The sequence below is a fragment of the Oratosquilla oratoria genome, chromosome 13 (genome assembly GCF_046742065.1).
Source record: "Oratosquilla oratoria isolate Oo_2021 chromosome 13, ASM4674206v1, whole genome shotgun sequence".
Taxonomy (NCBI): Eukaryota; Metazoa; Arthropoda; class Malacostraca; order Stomatopoda; family Squillidae; genus Oratosquilla; species Oratosquilla oratoria.
Window position 1 is genome coordinate 19,706,175 of NC_134789.1, and position 25,480 is coordinate 19,731,654.

Genomic DNA, 25,480 nt, shown 5'->3' on the forward strand with positions numbered 1-25,480 from the left:
GCATGAGGAGCAAGTGGGTACTCGATGATGCCGACGTCGCCATCTTTATTATATTTATTGTAGTCGTACCTACGTAATTTCCATTCTCTCTAAACTGGCTTCATCAATTTTCTATGGTTATCAAAATACACGGGTGAAAGAGAACGAACGATTGAGCACCGACTTTATTTTTTATAATGCGATTATTACGACGCAACATCGCACGTCAGGCAGTTAATGCTGCCAGACGTGCGATGTGCCCCGGAGTGAAGAGGTTAAAGCAGCCATTAACCACTTCCATACGGTGACGCCTACGTAGGCGGCATGAGGAGCAAGTGGGTACTCGATGTTGCCGACGTCGCCATCTTAATTATATTTATTGTAGTCGTACCTACGTAATTTTCATTCTCTCTAAACTGGCTTCATCAGTTTTCTATGGTTATCAAAATACACGGGTGAAAGAGAACAAACGATTGAGCACAGACTTTATTTTTTATAATGTGATTATTATAAGGCAACATCGCACGTCGGGCAGCTAATGCTGCCAGATGTGCGATGTGCCCCGTAGTGAAGAGGTTAAGATGATGAGAGCAGGTAAGGCAGCTGAGTTGGATGGATGCCATGCAGAATGTCTGAAGAAAGGAGGTACAGTTATGGTGGACTGGCTGGTGAGGTTATTTAATGTTTGTTTAGGAGAGGGTAGTGCCGGAGGACTGGAGGAGTGCCTGTATAGTTCCACTTTACAAAGGAAAGGGGGACAAGTGTGAGTGTAGTAGTTACAGAGGGATCAGCTTGTTGAGTGTAGTTGTTGTTGTTGTCGTTCCCTAGACTGTCTGTCCGAGCAGTCCCGTCTCCCCAAGGAAGGCCACAGCCAAAACTGGGTTTTCCCACAAATCCTTTATAGAGTGTATGTTGTGTTGTTTGCGTGCATGATTGTGTATAATGCAGTCTTCCATTATGTGTTGTATGGTATGGGGTGAAGTGTTACATCCTGGGCAGCTGTTCACAACACGGTCGTCCAGCCTCTTCTGGTAGCTTAGAAGTGCTGGGTGGTGACCGCATCGCAGTCTGGCCAAGTGGACTCTGTCCTTTCGAGGGAGAGAGGATTCAGAAGGGTGGATATCAGGGGGTCTGGCATGCAGCAGTGCGTTGTCTTTCAGTGTGTTAATGGAGCGGTGAGTGATATGATTATGAATATGTTTCCGGAGGCTGGTATTTGGTGGTTGTGGAGGAAGAGAAGAGAGTATCTGTGCGTATTAAAGGTCTTTGGGTGTAGTTTTAATGTTTCTTGGTGTGTGTGGGTGTTCTGCTATGTAGTGTAGCGGGTGTGATGTGTTTGTGGTGGCTGCAGCAAGTGTTTGTGTGCCTCTCATGTCAAGGTGGTCCTTGACTTTGAGGACTTTTGTTTCATGGTGTAAATGGTCTGTAGGTGATGTATTTGTGCAGCCTGTAATTGTTTTTAGGGCTTTGTTTTGTATGATTTGAAGGGTGTTGTGGTGTGTCTCACTGAGATTAGGAGCCCATGCAGGACTCGCATAATTCATCACTGAGCGTATGCATTGTTTGTATATTGTTATATTAGTTTCTTTGTTTTGTCCAAATGTTGTTCCAGTGATTGATTTAAGTGCGTTAAGTCTAGGTGTGCATTTGTTTTTTATGTTTGTGAGGTGTTGTTTGAAAGACATGGATGTATCGTATGTTACACCAAGAATTTTCGGTGTGTTTGTGTGTGGTATTAGAGTGTTGTTGATGTAGAGATGAGGTATGTATTTGTGTTCTTTTGTCCAGTTGGTGAGAAGTGTTGCTGTAGATTTGGTTGGAGCTATTTTGAGTCTGTTTGTGATGAACCATGTGTTGAGTGTGTCAAGGTAAGGCTGGATTATTTCTGCAGCTTTGTCTGTGTTACGATGTGTGCATGTGATTGTTATGTCGTCTGCGTAGGAAGAGATTTGTATTTCTGAGGTGTCTGGCGTGGGTAAGTCATGCATGTATAGATTAAATAATGTGGGGGATAGAACTGAGCCCTGTGGTACTCCGTTCTTAATGTTTCTGATGTGCGATGATTGGCCATTATATGACACATGAGCATTCCTGCCTGCCAGATAATTGGCCGGCCATCTTTTGGTGTTATTGTGCATGTCTGTGTTATATATTTTATTTGTTAGGTTGTGGCGGGGGATAGCATCAAAAGCTTTACTAATGTCCAATGTTATAAGAAGTGTTCTGTGGTGGGGCCTATCTGAATTGATGCCATCTAAAATTCTTTGTGTGAGGTTTGTCAGAAGAGTGTTTGTGGAGTGTAGTGGCCTAAAACCGTGTTGTGAGTCAGCAAGGGGAATATATGGTGTGACAAGTTTAAGTATTAGGCGTTCAATGACTTTAGAGGGGGTGCAGAGAAGTGTGATTGGGCGGTGCGATGTTGGGATTGTTGGGTCTTTGTTCGGTTTTGGAATGGTGATTATTTTACCATGCTTCCAGATGTCGGGTATAGTGTTGTGTGAATAGCTGTAGTTTGCAATGTTTGTGAGTGCGTGTATACCTTGTGGTCCAATGTGTTTTAGGTGGATGTTGCTTATGTTATCAGGGCCACAGGCAGATGAGTGCTTGAGATTATGCATTATGAGTTTTGTCTGACTGTCTATGAAGGGTGTATAGTCTGAGTCTGTGGGGAAGTCTTTCTTACGTCGAATGGTGCGTCGGTCGTCAGGGTGAGATGTAAGATGGCTCCTCTGTGCAAAATGACGTATGAGTGCGTTTGCTTGTTGTCTGTTTGAGGGTAGATTATCTGTTGTTGTGATTATTGCTGCGTGAGAGCGTGTAGTGTTAGTGTTGGATAGTGTGATGCTGTTGAGTGTTTTGTACAATTTGCTGGTGTTTGTTTTGTGATCAAGTGTATTGATAAAGTTTTGCCAATTGTGTGTTTTTTGTTCATGTATTTTATTGGCAATCACAGTGTTTAGTGTTTGTATTTGGTCTGCTATGTTTTGAGGGATAGGTGTGGGGGTATCGTGTTTAAGTGTGTCACGTTGTCTGATGAGGCCTTGGATTTCTGGTGTGAAGTTGGGGTTGTGTGATTTTCTGTTGCCTCTAGGGATGTATCTCTTGTCTGCGTTTTGTATGATTGTATTAAAAGCGTGCACAGCATTGTTTATGTTTGTGATTGGTGTACTGTTAAGTGTTTCAAAATGTTGTTCTGTCTCTTCAGTAAAGGCTTTCCAGTTAGCTCTCTTGTAATTGGTGTAAGTGTGTCTGTGGCCAGCTGGGGTGCATCTTGTTTTGGTGGTGATGATGATTGGAAGGTGGTCAGAGCCAAGGGCTCCGACCACTCTCCATGATGTTGTTGGGGTTAGGCAGGGGGAGCAAAAGGTGATATCAGGAGAGGAGGGAGTGTAGAGGGCTTGGTATGGGATATGTGTATGATTATGCGTGTTGTTCATGATAGTCAATGAGTCGAATTGAGTCTGTATATCAAGCCCTCTGTCTGTGTCAGGGTTGTCGACAAACCAGGCAGACGACTTGGCGTTGAAGTCACCACCCATGATCAGGTTGGGGATTGAGGTTAGTTGGCTAAGTTGAGGTCTGAAGGTGTTTGGAACTGTGGGGGATGATTGGGGGGGAATGTACATGTTAACTATTGTTAGTGTTGAATTGTTGCCTGTGCGGATACGAATGGATTGGGTTTCTGTTGTGTTATCTGTGGTAGGGAGGAGAATTTTGGTTGTGGCACTTGTGTCCACAAAACAGATGGAGTGGTGGATCAGGGTGATGAGTCCACCGCCATTGCCGTCAGTCCGGTCTTGTCTGATGGTGGTGTAATTATGAAATGATGGTGTTTTGTGTGAGTGTCTTAATTTTGTTTCTTGTAAAATCGCAATGTGTATGTTGAGTGTAGTTGGGAAGGCTTATGGGAGGGTCTTGATTGAGAGGATTAGGAGAGGAACAGAGGGAGTAACTGGTGAGGAACAGTGTGGTTTTAGGATGGGTAGGGGATGTGTAGATCAGATTTTTGTGGTAAGGCAGATATGTGAGAAAGCTATAGGAAAAGGTAAGGATGTTTTTTGGGCTTTTATGGATCTGGAAAAGGCTTATGACAGGGTAGACAGGAAGGCACTGTGGGAGGTACTGCAGATATATGGGATAGGAGGAAAGCTGTTAAGAGCAGTCAAGAGTTTTTATAAGAGTAGTAGAGCTTGTGTTAGAATTAGAAATGGAGAGAGTGAGTGGTATGAGGTAAAGGTGGGACTTCGTCAGGGATGTGTTATCTTGCCATGGCTGTTCAATCTTTACATGGATGGGGTGGTGCGAAAGGTGAATGCAAGGGTAGTGGGTCAGGGATTGGAGATGATTAAAGAAAATGGAGAAAAGTGGGAGGTGAGCCAGCTTGTGTTTGCTGACGACACTGTGCTTGTAGCAGGATCAGAGGAGGGATTGAGCAAGTTAGTGACAGTTTGAGAAGGTGTGTGAAAGAAGGAAGTTGAAGATAAATGTGGGCAAAAGTAAGGTGATGAGATGTACAAGGGGAGAGAGTGACAGTAGACTGGAAGTGAGCATTAAGGGTGAGAAACTGGAGGAAGTGGATAGTTTTAGATACTTGGGTGCGAATGTGACAGGAAAGGGAGGAGTGGGGGTGGAGGTAGAATGTAGATTGAGAGAAGCGAGTAAATGCCTTGGTGGATTAAAAAGTGTAATGAGAAATAGACATCTGGGAATGGATGCTAAGAGGAGGTTATATGAAGGAGTGATTATGCTAACAGCAATGTACGGGGCAGAAACATGGAACATAAGAGAGGAAGAGTGAAGGAGTTTGAATGTGTTTGAGATGAAATGTCTGAGAAGTATGATAGGGATTACTAGGCTAGATAGAGTGAGAAATGAGGAGGTGAGGAGGAGAACAGGGGTGAAAAGGGAGCTGGGAGATAGGGTTGATGAAAGAGTATTAGGATGGTTTGGACACATGGAAAGAATGTGTGAAGAAAGATTAGTAAAAGAAATGTGGAAGGCGGAGGTGGAAGGAGTGAACATGAGGGGGCATCCTAGGATGAGATGGATGGACGGTGTGAAAGGGGCTTTACAAAAGAGAGGAATGTCTGTGGAGGAAGGACAAGAGAGGACAGAAGATAGGGGTGAATGGAGAATGGTTGTGTATAGATGAGGCTGTGATGCATGAGGGGGAGTGGGTGAGGGATGGGGGGTGAGGAAGTATGTAGGAAAAAATTTGACGCAGCCCAAAGGGATTTCTCCCCGTCTTCTCCTTTTCTGCATGAGGGGACAGAGAGGGGGGGTCGCTGAATTTATGAAGCGGCCTTGCTGTGGATGTGCTGTGTCTTGCGACACTGCTTCTGATCCAGGGCAGTGGACAGGATGCAGGGATGACCCGTCATCCAGGAGGTGCCAAGATAGGAGGGAGGGAGGAAGGTGGAGGGGAGTGGAATATATGGGAAATGAAATGGGTGGGAGTGATTTCTATGCCTTTTTCTTTTTGGCTAACCCCCCCCCCCTGTGTAAGGGGGAAAAAGCCTTTGGTATATGTATGTATATTTAGAATCAGAAAAAGACAAGGAATCCAAATATCAGATTGTAAGAACTCTAAGTTGAAAAATAAAAAACCCACTTTAGCAAAAATTTGAGGGTATTAATATATATATATATATATATATATATATATATATATATAAATATATATATATACACGAGAAAAAATGAAGGCATAAGCTTTGGCTATTACAATAAGTAAAAAAAAGTGTTTGCTAGTATTTTTCATACAATCAACACACAAGTGAGTGCCATATTTATACGTCTGTCAACTGTACATATTTTTCACACTTTGGCACCAATCTAATTACCTTTTTAATAAAAAATAAATAAATAAAAGCACATCTCTAGGCTATTATAAACAGCCATATAAAGGTTGTTTATCTTGGTAATTTTCATGTAATTAACTTATAAGTGAACACCATGTATTTACAAATTGTTTGTCAATTCATAAGTGCTGAACAATCTGGTAATTTTTGTAACATGTTGCTACTTGTACAGAATCAGTACAGTTAGTTGTAGTTTAGATCTACAAGTACAGGTTCAGCCAGAAGTGTGTGTGGTTGGTTATGGTTTTCTAATGAGCCTCATAGAATATTAAGAATCAAAATATAGTCTATAACTGTATTCTAAAATGTGTCACCTTACTATATATTTCTTATTTACAGATTCATAGAAATTATTCAGTGATATCTACATCTTGGCTATTAGGACTTTTCAGCAAAACACAATTGTTTGGCATCTGAAATACTGCCTTCTGCACTCTTTATGCTCATCTTCCCTAACCAATTGTTACCATATACCCACACCATTCCAGTATTCTATGATCAACCTCTTACCACCTCCCTTTCCATTCCCACTCTCTGCTTCACTCTGTCACTATCCATCCTTCTAACCCTAACCATACTTATCAAACACTTCATCTAAGACAATTTTTTTTTTCCTTTCTGCATCCCTTATATTCCAAGTCTTTTGTTCATCAGTAACTTGAAAGTCTTGCCAATTACCTGGGAGTCTTGGGTCTCCACCAAGAGAGATCTGGGGCAACAGATTGACTTGATTACACTTTGTCCATTTCCAATATATTTCTTTGCACATAATACAAGAGTTCCATTATATACATATTTTTTTCACATTTGACTGGTTAACATATCTTTATACCATATGAATCTCCAAAAACTACAAATCAGATCCATTCCTCATCTCACCTTGCGTGGTGTGTTGGTCCATGCCAGGTGAGTGAAATGTGAATCGATGGAACAAGCCACAACTTCAGTATTCAGTGCACGGAATTCAGGCACACGGTCATTGAAGGCCAGAATTTCAGTGGGACACACAAAGGTGCTAAAGGGGAGTATTAAATAAAATTGAGCTCCAATTTAATAAGTTTGTTAAGTTATTCAAAATGCAAATAAATTTGTATGAAGATTAAAATCAACAATAATAATGATAATTGTTGCCTTGAGTTTCACAAAGTGGACAACCCACAGCACAACAACTAGCAATGATCCTTGAGCCCTCCCACAGATCTGTCTGGGAAGAAACTTTGAACTATTGTCTGTGCTGTACTGGTGTGGAATTGTTTTTACATCACCAGCTGTGAGTGGTAGGAAGAGGGAGCAGCCACTGGTTGTCAGCTCTCAACATGTGAAAAGGTGTAAGAAATACAGTTTCAGCTTGGACAGAGATCTTGGGCCCAGTCCATGGGCAGTGCCAACTTAAGGCTGCACCTCCTGAGGGAAGTGAGGGGGGTTGAAAATAAAATTTAAATCCAAACTTAAACTGTAACTGAACAAAAATTCAAAGTCACTAAAATACAAGCCCCTATACTCACTATCAACAGTGTACATAAATCTCACTGACTAGCATGACCAACTTTTATACAGGGTGTTCAGGAGAAATTTGACACTTTCAGAAAGGAGAGAAAATGTCACATCTTGGTAAAAAATTTATGTATTCTCAAAATTCAAAGTGCATCTCTTAGAGGGTCTTTTGCCAAATACAGCTCACTCAATGAAGCCACCCTGAGCCTCCACCACAGCCTCGAGGTGGGACCCGAATCTGCACCACATGGCCTTCAAGTTTGATCCTGGCAATCAGTTTGTCCTTGGTATTGCAGGCAGTACAATTGGTGTCTTTTTCAACTGTGCCCCACACATAATAGTCCATGGAGTTGCAATCAGGCAAGTAGGGGGCCAGATGTGAGGTGTGACATGGAACAGAGTCCTGCTGCTACATGTATGGTCTTCCTGCAACCACCCTCTCCACCCAGCACTTGACAACAGTAGACAACAACTCAATATAGCCACCTGAAGGGAGTTTGAGTCCCTCTTCAAAGAAGTGGGGCGACATGATGTGGCCTCCACTGGAAACACCCAAAGACCATCACAGTTTGAGGGAACTTGGTCTTCATGAAGCATGGGATTTCATGTGGACTGTAGGCTGGCCACCTGTTGTTCTGTGAATTATGAAACTGGTCCTGGCAGAAGTTCTTCTCATCTGAGAAAAACTAGAGTATCCCTGGTTCGACTGGGTGCTTGAACTTGTTGAGGAGTTTCTTGGCTTTCGTAAGGCAGTTCTCTTGGGCCTTGGCGGCAAGTAATTGGCCCTTGCGCTTCTTGTATGACGAGTAGCGAAGATCCTCATTCAGCACTTTCTTCATAGTTGCCACTCCAATGTCCATCTCTCTTGCCAAGGTCCCCATCGCCTTGCCTGGATCTTGCCACACCTTATTTTGCAGCTTCTCGATGAATTTCATTCAGAACGCCTGCTGTGATCCTTCCTGCTAGCCATTGCCTCCACAGCTCCATTGCAATTCTCCAGCTCACATCTCACGATATTCAAGGAGCACTGAGCTACAGCTAAGATTTCTGAATTTTTTAATCCAGTGTGAATCAGCATAATGCAGGTCACTCTCTTCCAATATTCTGGTGCCTTCCAGTTGTCCATGCTCTCTAACTCTAAAACCCACCAATAGTACACAGAATCAGCTATCCTTTGCACTTTACCGTTATTAAATCCTTCAAATGGTTCTGAAATGACAAGATAAAAAAATAAATAAATTAATAAATAAAATAAATAAATAAAATTATCCCAAACACCCTGTATATAAACAATGCCTTCTCATTCCTAAACTCAAATTGAAACTGGGTATCAAGAAACAAGTACTGTCATTAATAGAATTATAACTTTCTCTGTCCAAAACCCTAAGCTAACACTAGTCTTTGGGTCAATACACCATATATGAAATATTGGATAGTTGTCCATGTTATGTTACAGAAGTGGCTTTCTACATCAGTGTCAAAAAGAGATGTGAAGTCATTGGTTGTCTGTTCTCCCTTTGTGAAAAAGTAGTGAAATAGAAGTTGAATGAAATACCTTGGCCAAATCCAAAGATAAATTGCTAGGTCTTTGTGTCAACCCCCCCCTCAGCCCCCCCAATACAATGAGAATGTTGACAATCCTCTCCAATATCTGTTCAACAGAATCATCTCATGCATATGCCTGTCACTAGTCCACATGCATAAGGGATCCCTAAGGTAGGTTATTACAATGTACTTCAAAATTCAATAATTAAGCATTCTTTTGTACATAAAATCCACTCACAAGTCCAATGGGTAGAAAAAGAAGACGAGGTACTTTCCCTTGAAGTCTGATAGCTTCAGGTCTTGGAACTGTCCATCAACAACTGCCGTACCTTTCCAGTCTGGAGCTGGTTGGCTGACTGTCAAGATTCACATACATTAAAGAAGGTTCTTCAGAGTCATCTTGTATATAACCACAATCAATGGGCAAATGAAGACCTTGAGCCCCTCAACCCCTCAAAAAGTGTAAACCTAAAGAATTATGTGCATACTTGCCCCACATAACAATATTAACAACCTTCAAAATGAAAGTTTAATATGCTTGAATACATTTCAACTGCAAAACATGTTAAACAAATGATTAATAAGCAATAGTAAATGGAAATACAAAAATGCAACACTAAATATTACCTGTAATTTTTGTTTCCTCTTAAGCATTAAATCAAAATAGAACTACCTAATTAGAATTGCAGTCTACAGCATGAATAATACTTAATTTATGGCTTTCTTTGCATCTCTAAGTCTATATCAGTGAAGAAGTCAGTTAACTAAACAAGTTGACATCACCTCATTAATACTAAACCTCACTAAGACAAGCAATGGTTACCACCAAGAAAGTCGGGACTGCTCAGACAGACAGTCTAGGGAACGACAACAACAACAACATCTGTTTTGTGGACAAAAGTGCCACAACCTAAATTCTCCTCCCTACCACAGATAACACAACAGAAACCCAATCCATTCGAATCCGCACAGGCAACAATTCAACACTGACAATAGTTAACATGTACATTCCCCCCCAATCATCCCCCACAGTTCCAAACACCTTCAGACCTCAACTTAGCCAACTAACCTCAATCCCCAACCTGATCATGGGTGGTGACTTCAACACCAAGTCATCTGCCTGGTATGTCGACAACCCTGACACAGACAGAGGGCTTGATATACAGACTCAATTCGACTCATTGACTATCATGAACAACACGCATAATCATACACATATCCCATACCAAGCCCTCTACACTCCCTCCTCTCCTGATATCACCTTTTGCTCCCCCTGCCTAACCCCAACAACATCATGGAGAGTGGTCGGAGCCCTTGGCTCTGACCACCTTCCAATCATCATCACCACCAAAACAAGATGCACCCCAGCTGGCCACAGACACACTTACACCAATTACAAGAGAGCTAACTGGGAAGCTTTTACTGAAGAGACAGAACAACATTTTGAAACACTTAACAGTACACCAATCAAACATAAACAATGCTGTGCACGCTTTTAATACAATCATACAAAACGCAGACAAGAGATACATCCCTAGAGGCAACAGAAAATCACACAACCCCAACTTCACACCAGAAATCCAAGGCCTCATCAGACAACGTGACACACTTAAACACGATACCCCCACACCTATTCCTCAAAACATAGCAGACCAAATACAAACACTAAACACTGTGATTGCCAATAAAATACATGAACAAAAAACACAAAATTGGCAAAACTTTATCAATACACTTGATCACAAAACAAACACCAGCAAATTGTACAAAACACTCAACAGCATCACACTATCCAACACTAACACTACACGCTCTCACGCAGCAATAATCACAACAACAGATAATCTACCCTCAAACAGACAACAACCAAACGCACTCATACGTCTTTTTGCACAGACGAGCCATCTTACATCTCACCCTGACGACCGACACACCATTCGACGTAAGAAAGACTTCCCCACAGACTCAGACTATACACCCTTCATAGACAGTCAGACAAAACTCATAATGCATAATCTCAAGCACTCATCCGCCTGTGGCCCTGATAACATAAGCAACATCCACCTAAAACACATTGGACCACAAGGTATACACGCACTCACAAACATTGCAAACTACAGCTATTCACACAACACTATACCCGACATCTGAAAGCATGGTAAAATAATCACCATTCCAAAACCGAACAAAGACCCAACAATCCCAACATCGCACCGCCCAATCACACTTCTGCACCCCCTCTAAAGTCATTGAACGCCTAATACTTAAACTTGTCACACCATATATTCCCCTTGCTGACTAACAACACGGTTTTAGGCCACTACACTCCACAAACACTCTTCTGACAAACCTCACACAAAGAATTTTAAATGGCATCAATTCAGATAGGCCCCACCACAGAACACTTCTTATAACATTGGACATTAGTAAAGTTTTTGATGCTATCCCCTGCCACAACCTAACAAATAAAATATATAACACAGACATGCACAATAACACCAAAAGATGGCTGGCCAATTATCTGGCAGGCAGGAATGCTCATGTGTCATATAATGGCCAATCATAGCACATCAGAAACATTAAGAACGGAGTACCAAAGGGCTCAGTTCTATCCCCCACATTATTTAATCTATACATGCATGACTTACCCACACCAGACACCTCAGAAATACAAATCTCTTCCTACGCAGATGACATAACAATCACATGCACACATCGTAACACAAAGCTGCAGAAATAATCCAGCCTTACCTTGACACACTCAACACATGGTTCATCACAAACAGACTCAAAATAGCTCCAACCAAATCTACAGCAACACTTCTCACCAACTGGACAAAAGAACACAAATACATACCTCATCTCTACATCAACAACACTCAAATACCACACACAAACACACCGAAAATTCTTGGTGTAACATACGATACATCCATGTCTTTCAAACAACACCTCACAAACATAAAAAACAAATGCACACCTAGACTTAACGCACTTAAGTCAATCACTGGAACAACATTTGGACAAAACAAAGAAACTAATATAACAATATACAAACAATGCATACGCTCAGTGATGAATTATGCGAGTCCTGCATGGGCTCCTAATCTCAGTGAGACACACCACAACACCCTTCAAATCATACATAACAAAGCCCTAAAAACAATTACAGGCTGCACAAATACAACACCTACAGACCATTTACACCATGAAACAAAAGTCCTCAAAGTCAAGGACCACCTCGACATGAGAGGCACACAAACACTTGCTGCAGCCACCACAAACACATCACACCCACTACACTACATAGCAGAACACCCACACACACCAAGAAACATTAAAACAACACCCAAAGACCTTTAATACGCACAAATACTCTCTTCTCTTCCTCCACAACCACCAAATACCAGCCTCCGGAAACATATTCATAATCATATCACTCACCGCTCCATTAACACACTGCTGCATGCCAGACCCTCTGATATCCACCCTTCTGAATCCTCTCTCCCACGAAAGGACAGAGTCCACTTGGCCAGACTGCGATGCGGTCACCACCCAGCACTTCTAAGCTACCAGAAGAGGCTGGACGACCGTGTTGTGAACAGCTGCCCAGGATGTAACACTTCACCCCATACCATACAACACATAATGGAAGACTGCATTATACACAATCATGCACGCAAACAACACAACATACACTCTATAAAGGATTTGTGGGAAAACCCAGTTTCGGCTGTGGCCTTCCTTGGGGAGACGGGACTGCTCGGACAGACAGTCTAGGGAACGACAACAACAACAACCAAGAAAGTACTAATACTGCACATCATCTAGTCTTCCATTTTCACCCAATTCCAAACCCTCCCTTGTCACCCTATCAGATGTTGAGCAACCATAGCACTCATACATGTTGAGAAAAATGATTGTGGTACTCCCCAAGGCAGACGTAGCTCCTCTTGGGGATCGGTGCCACCTGCGTAGAGCCGGTGGCCAGGGCTAGTTGCCGCCGTTTGGCCCCCAACTCTTGGGGTTGGGGGGTGGTGCCACGACATAGACACTGCAGCTCCAGGACCAGGATGTAACACTTCACCCCATACCATACAACACATAATGGAAGACTGCATTATACACAATCATGCATGCAAACAACACAACATACACTCTATAAAGGATTTGTGGGAAAACCCAGTTTCGGCTGTGGCATTCCTTGGGGAGACGGGACTGCTCGGACAGACAGTCTAGGGAACGACAACAACAACAACCCTCATACATTCCCTACTAATGTTCAAATGTCTGACTGCCTTTAACTAATTAACCACTATTCCATATATTTGTAACACAGGGACCACCTGCTATTGGAGGCCCTACAAAATGGCTGGCAGGGAAAAGTACCATAACTAAAATCTGTCAACCCCCTCTCCTTCAACAGATTGGAAGCCTGCAGCCCAACAATATCTGTCAGTAGTCCTTGGGCCCTCCCATATATCTTTCCAGGAAGAAACTTTGCAGTTATCTGTGTTGTATTAGTGTGGGACAGTTTCAATATTATCACCTTATAGTAGAAGGGGAGCAGTTGCCACTTGTCAGCTCTTTATGTGAAAAAATAGACATAATACTGGTAGAAGTTGGTGAATAGACATTGGAATGTAGTCCACAAATAGTATATATTTGTTGGGATTGCACCTTCAGATGGAGTGGGGAGACTATTCCTTCTGATGTCATCTTGCAAGACTACCATTTGCAATTACTCATCATTCATCCTGGTTTCACACATTTGCCCACAGCCAGCACAATAACAATATATACATAAATAAAATTGATAAAGTATAGGAATACTGCATACGCACTGTACTTGTTCTCACAAACTGGTCTTTTGTAAGAGACCTAGAGCAAAGGGACTGATTGATTAATCTCAAACAAATACCATTTATTCATGTATCATTCCAAAATTTGTCAATGGTAATGAAATGAACAAGATATATAGTAAAAAATATATGAAGGCATATATGGAATGAAATTCCCTTCCACTGTCACTGAACTTGCACAATTGACAATAACAGCTATAAATAGCCCATTACAAGTAATCATGAAACATACATACATATACCAAAGGTTTTTTCCCCCCCCTTATAAGGGAGGTACCCAAAAAACAAAGACATAAAAACCACTCCCACCCTTTCCATCCCTATCATACTCCATGCCCCTCCACCCTCTTAGCTTGGCACCTTCTGGATGATGGGTCATCCCTGCATCTTGCCCATTGCCCTAGGTCAGAAGCAGTGTCACAAGACACAGCACATCCACAGCAAGGCCACTTCATTAAATCGGTGACCCCCCCCCTCTCCGTTCCCTCATGCAGAAAAGGAGAAGACGATAAGAAATCCCTTTGGGCTGTGTCAAATTATTTCTCACAATGCCAAATTACTCAAGAGAGTAAGAACAGAAGATTGCAGATTGCTACAAGAAGACCTAGACAAAATATGGGAAAGGAGTCAGAAATGTGAGACAAACTTCAACATTAAGAAATGTAGCATAATGGAATTTGGAAAAAGCAAAAATAGAGTACTGTATCAGGTCAATATAGAATTGGAAACAAAGAAGTAAAAAAAGTCTATTCAGAAAAGGACCTGGGAGTAATCATCTCAAGTGACTTGACACCTGATAAACATGTCAATAAATTATTTGGAGAGACTTTTAACTTATTAAGATCAATGAAAGTGGCCTTTGACTACATAGATGAGGAGATGGTTAAAAAAAAATAGTGGTTACACTGATAAGACCTAAACTAGAGTATGCTGCAGCACTGTGGGCACCCAGCACAAAGAAGAACATAAGAAAATTAGAAAGAATCCAAAGAGCAGCGACAAAAATGGCACCTACACTGTCAAATCTGACATACGAACAAAGATTGGAGAATTTACATGTCAACATTTATTGACAATTTACAGAATTATGAAAGGGATGGAAATTCTTGATAGAGACGACTTATTAAAGTGGGACAGAAGAGAAACAAGAGGACACAAAAACTAACTAAAGAAGGACAGTTATAGAAGAGACCTGAAAAGGAATAGCTTCCCACATAAGAGTGACTGATGTCTGGAACAAACTAAATGGAGAAACAGTGAATACCAAAAATATACACGATTTTAAGAATAAATTGGATGTAGAGAGATATGAAAACAGCCCACTATGAGCATAGCTCTTGTCCCGTAAAATAAAACTAGGTACAACTAGGATCGTAAGAGGCGAGAAGAAAGGGACGGGGAGAGGGACTAGGCATCCTTCTCCCTGTAGCCCCAAGGGGCAAATTCCTAAAAATCAAAGGAAAGGCATAAGGGGTGCTGGAGGGCCTCGGGCCAGCACCCTAAGGTTTGGGTCTTTTAATGTGCGTGGATGTGGTACAGATGAGAGTAAAAGGGAAGAGATAGGTAGTATGTTTGTGAGAAGAAAGTTGGATGTGTTGGCTTTGAGTGAAACTAAGTTGAAAGGGAAGGGTGAGTGTAAGTTTGGGAGTGAAAGTGGGAGGTTATCAGGAGTGAAGAGAGGGCGAGGGAGGGAAGGGGTGGCTATTCTAGTAAGTGAGGAGATAGGTAAAGGGGTAGTGGAGTGGAAGGAGGTTTCCTCAAGGATAATGTGGATGAAGGTGAAACTGGGAAAGGAGATGTGGGTCTTTGTAAGTGCATATGGGCCGGGCAGTGAGAAGAACATGGAAGAAAGGGAGGCCTTTTGGATAGATTTAAATGAGTGCATAGAGGGTTTAGGAAGAAATGTCAATGTAATAGTACTGGGAGACCTTAATGCTAGGGTGGGAAATGGTCCAATCGATGGAGTGGTTGGGAAATGTGGAGTTCCAGGAAAGAATCGTAGTGGAGAGTTGATGGTGGAAATGTGTCTAGAAAGAGAGTTGATGATAGCAAATACAGTGTTTCGGAAGAAAGTCAAGCATAAGTACACATGGGAGAGGGTGGTGGAGGGAAGGGTGGTAGATAGAGCGCTAATGGATTATGTAGTGGTAAATAGGATTATGATAGGAAGAGTTAAGGATGTACATGTGCTAAGGGGAGAGGGTGGGGGAATATCAGATCATTTTTTGGTGGAAGGTAAGCTGAGAGTGGAGGATAGATGGAGAAGGAGGAAAGGGACAAAAGGTAGGGAGGTTCTTAGAGTGAACTCCTTGAATGAAAAGGAAAAGGAGAAGGAGTACGAAAAGAAGCTGAAGGAGGAGTGGGAGGGAGTAAAGGATAGAGCAGAGATGGGTGTGGAGGAGGAATGGGGATGGTTCAAGGAGGGAGTCTTAAAGTGTGCAAGGATGGTGTGTGGAACAAGAAGGACAGGGTGAAATAGAAGAAAGGGTAGTGAATGGTGGGATGAGGAAACAAAGAAGGCTGTAGAAGAGAAGAAGCGAGCATTCACAGATTGGTTACAAAAGAGGACAGGGGAGTCATATGAGACGTACAAAGAAAAGAAAAGAGAAGTAAAGCAAAAGGTAAAGGAGGCAAAGAGGAGAGCAGATGTGAAATGGGGTAGGAGTATGACAGAAAATTTTGAAAGTAATAAAAAGATGTTTTGGAAAGAAATTAAGAGAGGAAGAGGAGGCGAATCAAGTAGAGAAGAAAAGGTAAAAGGTGCAGATGGAGAGTTGATAATGGAAGAGATGGCAGTGAGGGGAAGATGGGCAGAATATTTTAGGGAGTTGCTGAATGTGAAGGAGGATAGGGAAGGAAAGATAGCTGCAGTGGGAAATGCGAAGAAAATGAGAGTGATGAGTGAGGAGAATGGAGGAGAAATAAGGAAGGATGAGGTGAAGGCAGCTGTAAAGATGATGAAAGCAGGTAAGGCACCTGGTCTGGATGGATGTCATGCAGAATGTCTGAATAAGGGAGGTGCAGTGATGGTGGACTGGTTGGTGAGGTTATTTAATGTTTGCTGGAGAGAGGGTAGAGTACCGGAGGACTGGAGTAGTGCCTGTATAGTTCCTCTTTACAAGGGAAAAGGGGACAAGTGTGAATGTAGTAATTTCAGAGGGATTAGCCTGTTGAGTGTAGTAGGGAAGGCTTATGGGAGGATCTTAATTGAGAGGATTAGGAGAGGAACAGAGGGAGTAATTGGTGAGGAACAGTGTGGATTTAGGACGGGTAGAGGTTGTGTAGATCAGATCTTTGTGGTAAGACAGATATGTGAGAAAGCTATAGGAAAGGGGAAGGATGTTTTTTGGGCTTTCATGGATCTGGAAAAGGCTTATGATAGGGTAGACAGAAAGGCACTGTGGGAGGTTATGCAGATTTATGGGATAGGAGGAAAGCTTTTGGGAGCTGTCAAGAGTTTTTATGAGAGTAGTAGAGCATGTGTTAGGATTAGAAATGGAGAGAGTGAGTGGTTTGAAGTAAAGGTGGGACTAGGTCAAGGATGCGTTATGTCGCCCTGGCTGTTCAACTTATACATGGATGGGGTGGTGCGAGAGGTGAATGCTAGGGTAGTGAGTCAGGGATTGGAGATGGTTAAAGAAAATGGAGAAAAGTGGGAGGTGAGCCAGCTGTTGTTTGCGGACGACACTGCGCTTGTGGCAGGGTCAGAGGAGGGATTGAGGAAGCTGGTGGCAGAGTTTGGGAGAGTATGTGATAGAAGAAAGCTAAAGATAAATGTGGGTAAAAGTAAGGTGATGAGATGTACAAGGGGTGAAAGTGGCAGTAGACTGGAAGTGAACATTAAGGGAGAGCGACTGGAGGAAGTGGATAGTTTTAGATACTTGGGTGCAAGTGTAGCAGGAAAAGGTGGAGTGAAGGTGGAGGTAGAATGTAGATTGAGAGGAGCGAGTAAATGCCTTGGTGGTTTAAAGAGTGTAATGAGGAATAGACATTTAGGAATGGATGCGAAGAGGAGACTGTATGAAGGAGTGATTGTGCCAACAGCACTGTATGGGGCAGAAACGTGGAACATAAGAGAAGAAGAGAGAAGGAGTTTGAATGTGTTTGAGATGAGGTGTCTGAGAAGTATGGTGGGGGTTACTAGGCTAGATAGAGTGAGAAATGAGGAGGTGAGGAGGAGAACAGGGGTGAAAAAGGATTTGGGAGATAGGTTTGATGAAAGAATATTAGGATGGTTTGGACACATGGAAAGAAAGAGTGAAGAAAGACTAGTAAAAGAGGTATGGAAGGCAGATGTGGAGGGAGTGAACATGAGGGGACGTCCTAGGATGAGGTGGATGGATGGGGTGAAGGGGGCTTTGGGGAAGAGGGGAATGTCTGTTGAGGAAGGAAGGGAGAGGACGGAAGACAGAGGTGAGTGGAGAATGGTTGTATATGGATGATGTTGTGACTGCATGAGGAGGAATGGGCGGGGAAGTGGGCGGTGGGGTGGTATGTGAGTAAATTTTGACGCAGCCCGAAGGGATTTCTCCCCGTCCTCGCCTTGTGTGCAGGGGGGGACAGAGAGGGGGGGTCGCCGATTGAATGAAGCGGCCTCGCCGTGGATGTGCTGTGTCTTGCGACACTGCTTCTGACCCAGGGCGGTGGGCAGGGTGCAGGGATGACCCGTCATCCAGGAGGTGCTCAGATGAGAGGAAGGGTGGGAGGGGTGTGGAGTGTATTTAGGGATGAAATGGGTGGAAGTGTTTTTATGCCTTTCTCTTTTTGGCTACCTCCCTTGGAAGGGGGAAAAAGCCTTGGTATATGTATGCATGTACAACTAGGTAAATACATACTCCCTCAACCCCCACTCATTCCACCTCATGCATCATAGCATCATCCATATACAACCATTCTCAATTCACCCATCTTCTGTCCTCTCCTGTCCTTCCTCAACAGACATTCACCTCTTTCCTAAAGTCCCTTTTACCCCATCCATCCATCTCATCCTAGGTCGACACTTCATGTTCACTCTCTCCACATCTGCATTCCACACCTCTTTTACTAGTCTTTCATCACTCATTCTTTCCATGTATCCAAACCATCCCAATACTCTTTCATCAACCCTATTTCCCAACTCCCTTTCCACTCCCATTCTTCTCCTCACCTCATTTCTCACTCTAGCCTAGTGACCCCTTTCATACTTCTCTGACACCTCATCTCAAACACATTCAAACTCCTCTCTCCCTTATGTTCAGCACAATCACTCCTTCATACAATCTCCTATTAGCATCCATTCCCAAATGTCTACTTCTCATTACACTTTTTAATCCAACAAGGCATTTACTTGCTTCTCTCAATCTACGTTCTACCTCCACTCCCTTTCCTGCCACATTCACACCCAAGTATCTAAAACTATCCACTTCCTCCAGTCTCTCTTCCTTAATACTCACTTCCAGTCTGCTGCCACTTTCTCCCCTTGTACATCTCATCACCTTACTTTTACCCATATTTATCTTCAACTTCCTTCTTTCGCACACCTTCCCAAACTCTGTCACTAATTTCCTCAATCCCTCCTCTGATCCTGCTACAAGTGCAGTGTCGTCTGCAAACAACAGCTGGCTTATCTCCCACTTTTCTCCATTTTCTTTAACCATCTCCAATCCCTGGCCCACTATCCTTGCATTTACCTCTTGCACCACCCCATACATGTATAAATCAAACACCCAGGACAACATAACACATCCCTGATGAAGTCCCACCTTTACCTCAAACCACTCACTCTCTCCATTTCCAATCCTAACACACTCTCTACTACTCTCGTAAAAACTCTTGACAGCTCCTAAAAGCTTTCCTCCTGTCCCACATATCTGCAATACCTCCCATAGTGCCTTCCTGTCTACCCTGTCATAAGCCTTTTCCAAATCCATAAAAGCCCAAAAAACATTCTTACCTTTTCCTATAGCTTTCTCACATATCTGTCTTACCACATAAATCTGATCTACACAACCCCTACCTGTCCTAAACCCACACTATTCCTCACCAATTACTCCTGTTCCTCTCCTAATCCTCTCAATCAAGACCCTTCCATAAGCCTTCCGAACTACACTTAACAAGCTGATCCCTCTGAAACTACACTCACATTTGTCCCCTTTTCCCTTGTAAAGTGGAACTATACAGGACTCCTCCAGTTCTTCGACACACTACCCTCTCCTAAACAAACATTAAATAACCTCACCACCCAGTCCACCATCACTGTACCTCCTTTTTTCAGACATTCTGCATGACATCCATCCAACCCAGGTGCCTTACCTGCTCTCATCTTAACTGCCTTCACCTCATCTTTCCTAATTACTCCTCCATTTTCCTCACTCATCATGGTCATTTTCTTAGTGCTTCCCAATGCAACTACCCTTTTCTCCCTATCCTCCTTCACATTTAGCAACTCCCTAAAATACTCTGCCCATCTTCCTCTTACTGCCTTCTCTTCCATTATCATCTCTATATCTGGACCTTTTACCTTTTCTTCTCTACTTGATTTGCCTCCTCTTCCTCTCTTAATTTCTTTCCAAAACATCTTTTAATTACTTTCAAAATTTTCTGTTATACTCTTACCCCATTTCTCATCTGCTCTCCTTTTTGCCTCCTTTATCTTATGCTTTACTTTTCTTTTCTTTGTACCTCTCATATGATTCCCTCATCCTATTTTGTAGGCAATATGTGAGAGCTTGCTTCTTCTCTTCTACAACCTTCTTTGCTTTCTCATCCCACCACTCACTACTCTTCCGTCTATTTCCTCCCATCTTCCTTGTTCCACACACCATCTTTGCACACTTTGTGACTCCCTCCTTGAACCATCCCCATTCCTCCTCCACTCCTAGTTCTACTCTATCCTTCACTTCCTGCCACTCCTCTCTCAGCAGCTTCTTGTACTCCTTTTCTTTCTCATTTAAGCACTTCACTCTAAGCACCTCCCTAACTTTTGTTTATTTCCTCTTTCTCCATCTATCCTCCACTCTCAACTTACTTTCCACCAGAAAATTACCTGATATTCCCCCACTCTCTCCCCTTTGAACATATACATCCTTAACTCTTCCTATCATACTCCCTATTTACCACTAAATCATAAAGCAATAAGGATAAATTAAGATGAGAGTACTACCATCATTTCATGACTTCAAACGACCTTTGACAATATCCATTGTACAAAGTTCATCAGCAAAAAAATAAATACATAAAAAAAAATAATAAACAAATAAAAAAAAATCTGGACCCACACACATATTAGCCAATATTTCCACGAGTAAATAGGTCACATATTAGTGCAATCTTCCATCTCTTTTAACAGGAAGACTCTAAACTTTGTGATTCTAAGTACATTAGGTGATTAGGTTCGAGTCACAGGTATTCTTACGTTTTATATTTTTTTCTTTATAATCAGAAAGTGTCACATATAGGATGGAAGGACAAAGTCACCCTATGTGGCATGATGTTGAGAAAGATTTCAAGCCATACCCTACCACAATGGCCAAATGTGTTGCACTGTTGATATTATGGCAGAAATATTATTATTTTGACTCACCATCAAAAGTAGTCCATACATAAGTATACAGTATCTAAAAGTAAATTATGTTACCATTGAAATTGAATAAAAATAAATAAATAAGTAAATAATCCCTAGGTTTGGTCAGATAATTTCAACATTATGAGCATACAGTATGTATTGCCACATACTGGCTACAATTTATAGCATCACTAATTGAATACCAATCTGTGAATGCTCGCTTCTTCTCATCTACAACCTTCTTTGTTTCCTCATCCCACCATTCACTACCCTTTCTTCTATTTCCCCCTGTCCTTCTTGTTCCACACACCATCCTTGCACACTTTAAGACTCCCTCCTTGAACCATCCCCATTCCTCCTCCACACCCATCTCTGCTCCATCCTTTACTCCCTCCCACTCCTCCTTCAGCTTCTTTTCGTACTCCTTCTCCTTTTCCATTTCATTCAAGGAGTTCACTCTAAGAACCTCCCTACCTTTTGTCCCTTTCCTCTTTCTCCATCTATCCTCCACTCTCAGCTTACCTTCCACCAAAAAATGATCTGATATTCCCCCACCCTCTCCCCTTAGCACATGTACATCCTTAACTCTTCCTATTATAATCCTATTTACCACTACATAATCCATTAACACTATCTACCACCCTCTCCCATGTGTACTTATGCTTGACTTTCTTCTGAAACACTGTATTTGCTATCATCAACTCTCTTTCTAGACACATTTCCACCATCAACTCTCCACTACGATTCTTTCCTGGAACTCCACACTTCCCAACCACACCATCGATTGGACCATTTCCCACCCTAGCATTAAGGTCTTCCAGTACTATTACATTGACATTTCTTCCTAAACCCTCTATGCACTCATTTAAATCTATCCAAAAGGCCTCCCTTTCTTCCACGCTCTTCTCACTGCCAGGCCCATATGCACTTACAAAGACCCACATCTCCTTTCCCAGTTTCACCTTCATCCACATTATCCTTGAGGAAACCTCCTTCCACTCCACTACCTGTTTACCTATCTCCTCACTTACTAGAATAGCCACCCCTTCCCTCCCTCGCCCTCTCTTCACTCCTGATAACCTCCCACTTACACTCACCCTTCCCTTTCAACTTAGTTTCACTCAAAGCCAACACATCCATCTTTCTTCTCACAAACATACTACCTATCTCTTCCCTTTTACTCTCATCTGTACTACATCCACGCACATTAAAAGACCCAAACCTTAGGGTGCTGGTCCGAGGCCCTCCAGCACCCCTTATGCCTTCACTTTTGTTTTTAGGATATATGCCCCGTGGGGCTACAGGGAGAAGGATGCCTAGTCCCACTCCCCGTCCCTTTTTTCTCGCCTCTTACGATCCAAGTGGGATACTTGGTGCCAGTATTCTTTTCCCCCATTACAGAAAGAGAATACTCAGAGAAATGGTACAGGACAGCAACAAGGGGTTGGGGGACAGCATAACGGAGGGACAGTCGTAGTATAAAAGTGTCATCATTTCTCTATGAACAGAGTTCTCTTCTATCATAGACAAAATGATGTGTGGCTCTGGTCCGTAGGGGTGCCCCATATAGACCCTAAAGTATCGACTGCATGCTACTTTGCCACAATAACAAGCAGCCAATACCCCAGACGGGGCCAATACCCCAGACGGGGGAGTCATATGAGACGTACAAAGAGAAGTAAAGCAAAAGGTAAAGGAGGCAAAGAGGAGAGCAGATGTGAAATGGGGTAAGAGTATGACAGAAAATTTTGAAAGTAATAAAAAGATGTTTTGGAAAGAAATTAAGAGAGGAAGAGGAGGCAAATCAAGTAGGGAAGAAAAGGTAAAAGGTGCAGATGGAGAGATGATAATGGAAGAGAAGGCAGTAAGGGGAAGATGGGCAGAATATTTTAGGGAGTTGCTAAATGTGAAGGAGGATAGGGCAGTGGGCAAGGTGCAGGGATGACCTGTCATCCAGGAGGTGCTCAGATGAGAGGGAGGGTGGGAGGGGTGTGGAGTGTATTTAGGGATGAAATGGGTGGGAGTCTTTTTATGCCTTTCCCTTTTTGGCTACCTCCCTTGAGAGGGGGAAAAAGCCTTGGTATATGTATGTATGTATGTACTAATTGAATACATTTCTGACATAGCAACAGTGACAGTCTTCCATAATCTCATTTTAATCTAATCATTTGAATACTCATAAACACCAAAATCTCTGAATAACTAAGTTTTAACTTGGGCAACATACTACAGATGAACCTGGAAACTACAAACTAAAGGGGGGAGGGGGGACTACTGGTCTGTTAAAGACATTTGTCCGTAGGTTCCATGTGTTGAATGTACATGCATACATATACCAATGGCCTTTTCCGCCTTACATATGAGGTAACCAAAATCAAAGGCACATATCCACTCCCACCCATTTCACCCCCACATACTCCACTGCCATTCACCATCCCTCCCTCCTGCTTTTCTTGACTTCTCCTGGATGATAGGTCGACCCTGCATTTTGCCCACTGCCCTGGGTCAGAAGTAATGTAGCAAGACACAGCTCATCCACAGCAAGGCCACTTCATTTAAGGGACAGCCCTCTCTCTCCGTCACCTCATGCAGATATAAAAATTAAAAAGGGGAGAAATCCCTTCAGGCTGTCTCAGATATCATTCACACATACTCCCTCACCACACCATCCCCCACCCACTCCCTTCCATGCATCACAGCATCATGATCATCTATACACCACTCTCCACTCACCCCTACCTTGTCTTCTCATTCCTTAGTAGACATTTCCCTCTTTCCCAATACTCCTTTTACCCCATCCATCCATCTCATCCTTGGTGACCCCCTCATGTTCACTCCTTCCACCTCTGCCTTCTGCACCTCTTTTACTAATCTTTATTCACTCATTCCATACGTCCAAATGATCCCAATACTCTTTCATCAACCCTATCTCCAAACTCCCTTTCCCATCCCCGCTCTCCTCACCTTGTTTCTCACTCTATCCAGCCTAGTAACCCCTACTATACTTCTCAGGCATTTCAAACACATTTAAACTCTTCCTCTCCTATGTTCTATATTTCTGCCCCATACAGTGCTGTCAGCAGTTTTCCACATAGAGTGGTAGACACTTGGAACAAACTAGACAAGGAAATAGTGTGCGCAAAAACCATTCATGAGTTTAAAAGCAAACTAGACACTGCGAGATACAAAGGCGGGACACCACGAGCGTAGCTCCCCTTCCCGCTAAATACAACTAGGTAAATATAATCTCCTCTTAGCATCTATTTGCAAATATCTATTTCTCATTACTCTTTTCAATCCCCAAAGGCATATATAAATAAAGGGTCCTACTAATTACCAACAACTACCATCAACTCTTATGATATACACTGTTTTTAGTTAATACTGGCATAATAAATTATTTGTGCTATATTCTATCATATCATATCTAAGTTTTAAAGCATTTGGATGCATCAAGATTAAAGATGTCATACACTACTGACAATTTGTAGCTTAATGTGATCTTCGAGATGCCAAGTTTGTTTTTGTTTGTAGTGGATGGTCATTCTAATTACCATCCAGTACTATTCAGACATTGTGCAGTACTATCCAGAGCTGTCTGGAACCCTCAGGACACCATCAAGAGTTGTCAGGGCATCACCCAGACACCATGTTATCATTTAGATAGGGTCAAACTAAAGACCAACAAGTAACTGTGGTACAGTGTTCTAAAGGGGCCCTGGTGTTCAACATGAGCAGGGCACCATAGGGTTACAAGGACTCTTTGGGCACAAGGCCCTCATTGACAAATACGTAGGACGTGGCATTGTTTTCCTTCTGTGCAAGGATTACAACGCTGCCCCCACATCAGTCTATACCCGTCTGTCCTACTAGGAGCATATAACTCTCTTATCGTGGTTCACTCCATGTACACTTAACGTCACAATAGAGATTCCAAATGTCCCCCCGCGTTTCAGTTGCACACATAAGATGGCGCAGTGAGTAGGATAGTGCTTGCAATTGCTTGCAACAGTAAAACATGGGACAATATGTGAATCAGCGGTACATACATGAATGGAGTACCAATGGAACTAGACCAACAGGCGACAGTGAACACACTGGACCATGAGTGCGGCGCCGATTACAGTGTGCATGCATGGGACCATGCAAAATCATGCAATAATGATAGTGGCACGCCTCCATGCACGTAGTGGGGC

At 42.6% G+C, this 25,480-nt stretch overlaps 1 protein-coding gene across 1 annotated transcript in view; it reads right to left on the reverse strand.

Moving 5' to 3' along the window:
• The window catches only part of Prx4 (Peroxiredoxin 4), a 53,418-nt gene that overhangs the window by 14,714 nt on the left and 13,224 nt on the right, over positions 1–25,480 (reverse strand). The window contains exons 2-3 of the mRNA XM_076196881.1: positions 9,118–9,235; positions 6,720–6,855 (exon numbers count right to left, since the gene is read on the reverse strand). Coding sequence (XP_076052996.1) covers positions 6,720–6,855; positions 9,118–9,235 — 254 coding nt within the window. The remainder of the gene's footprint in view (positions 1–6,719; positions 6,856–9,117; positions 9,236–25,480) is intronic.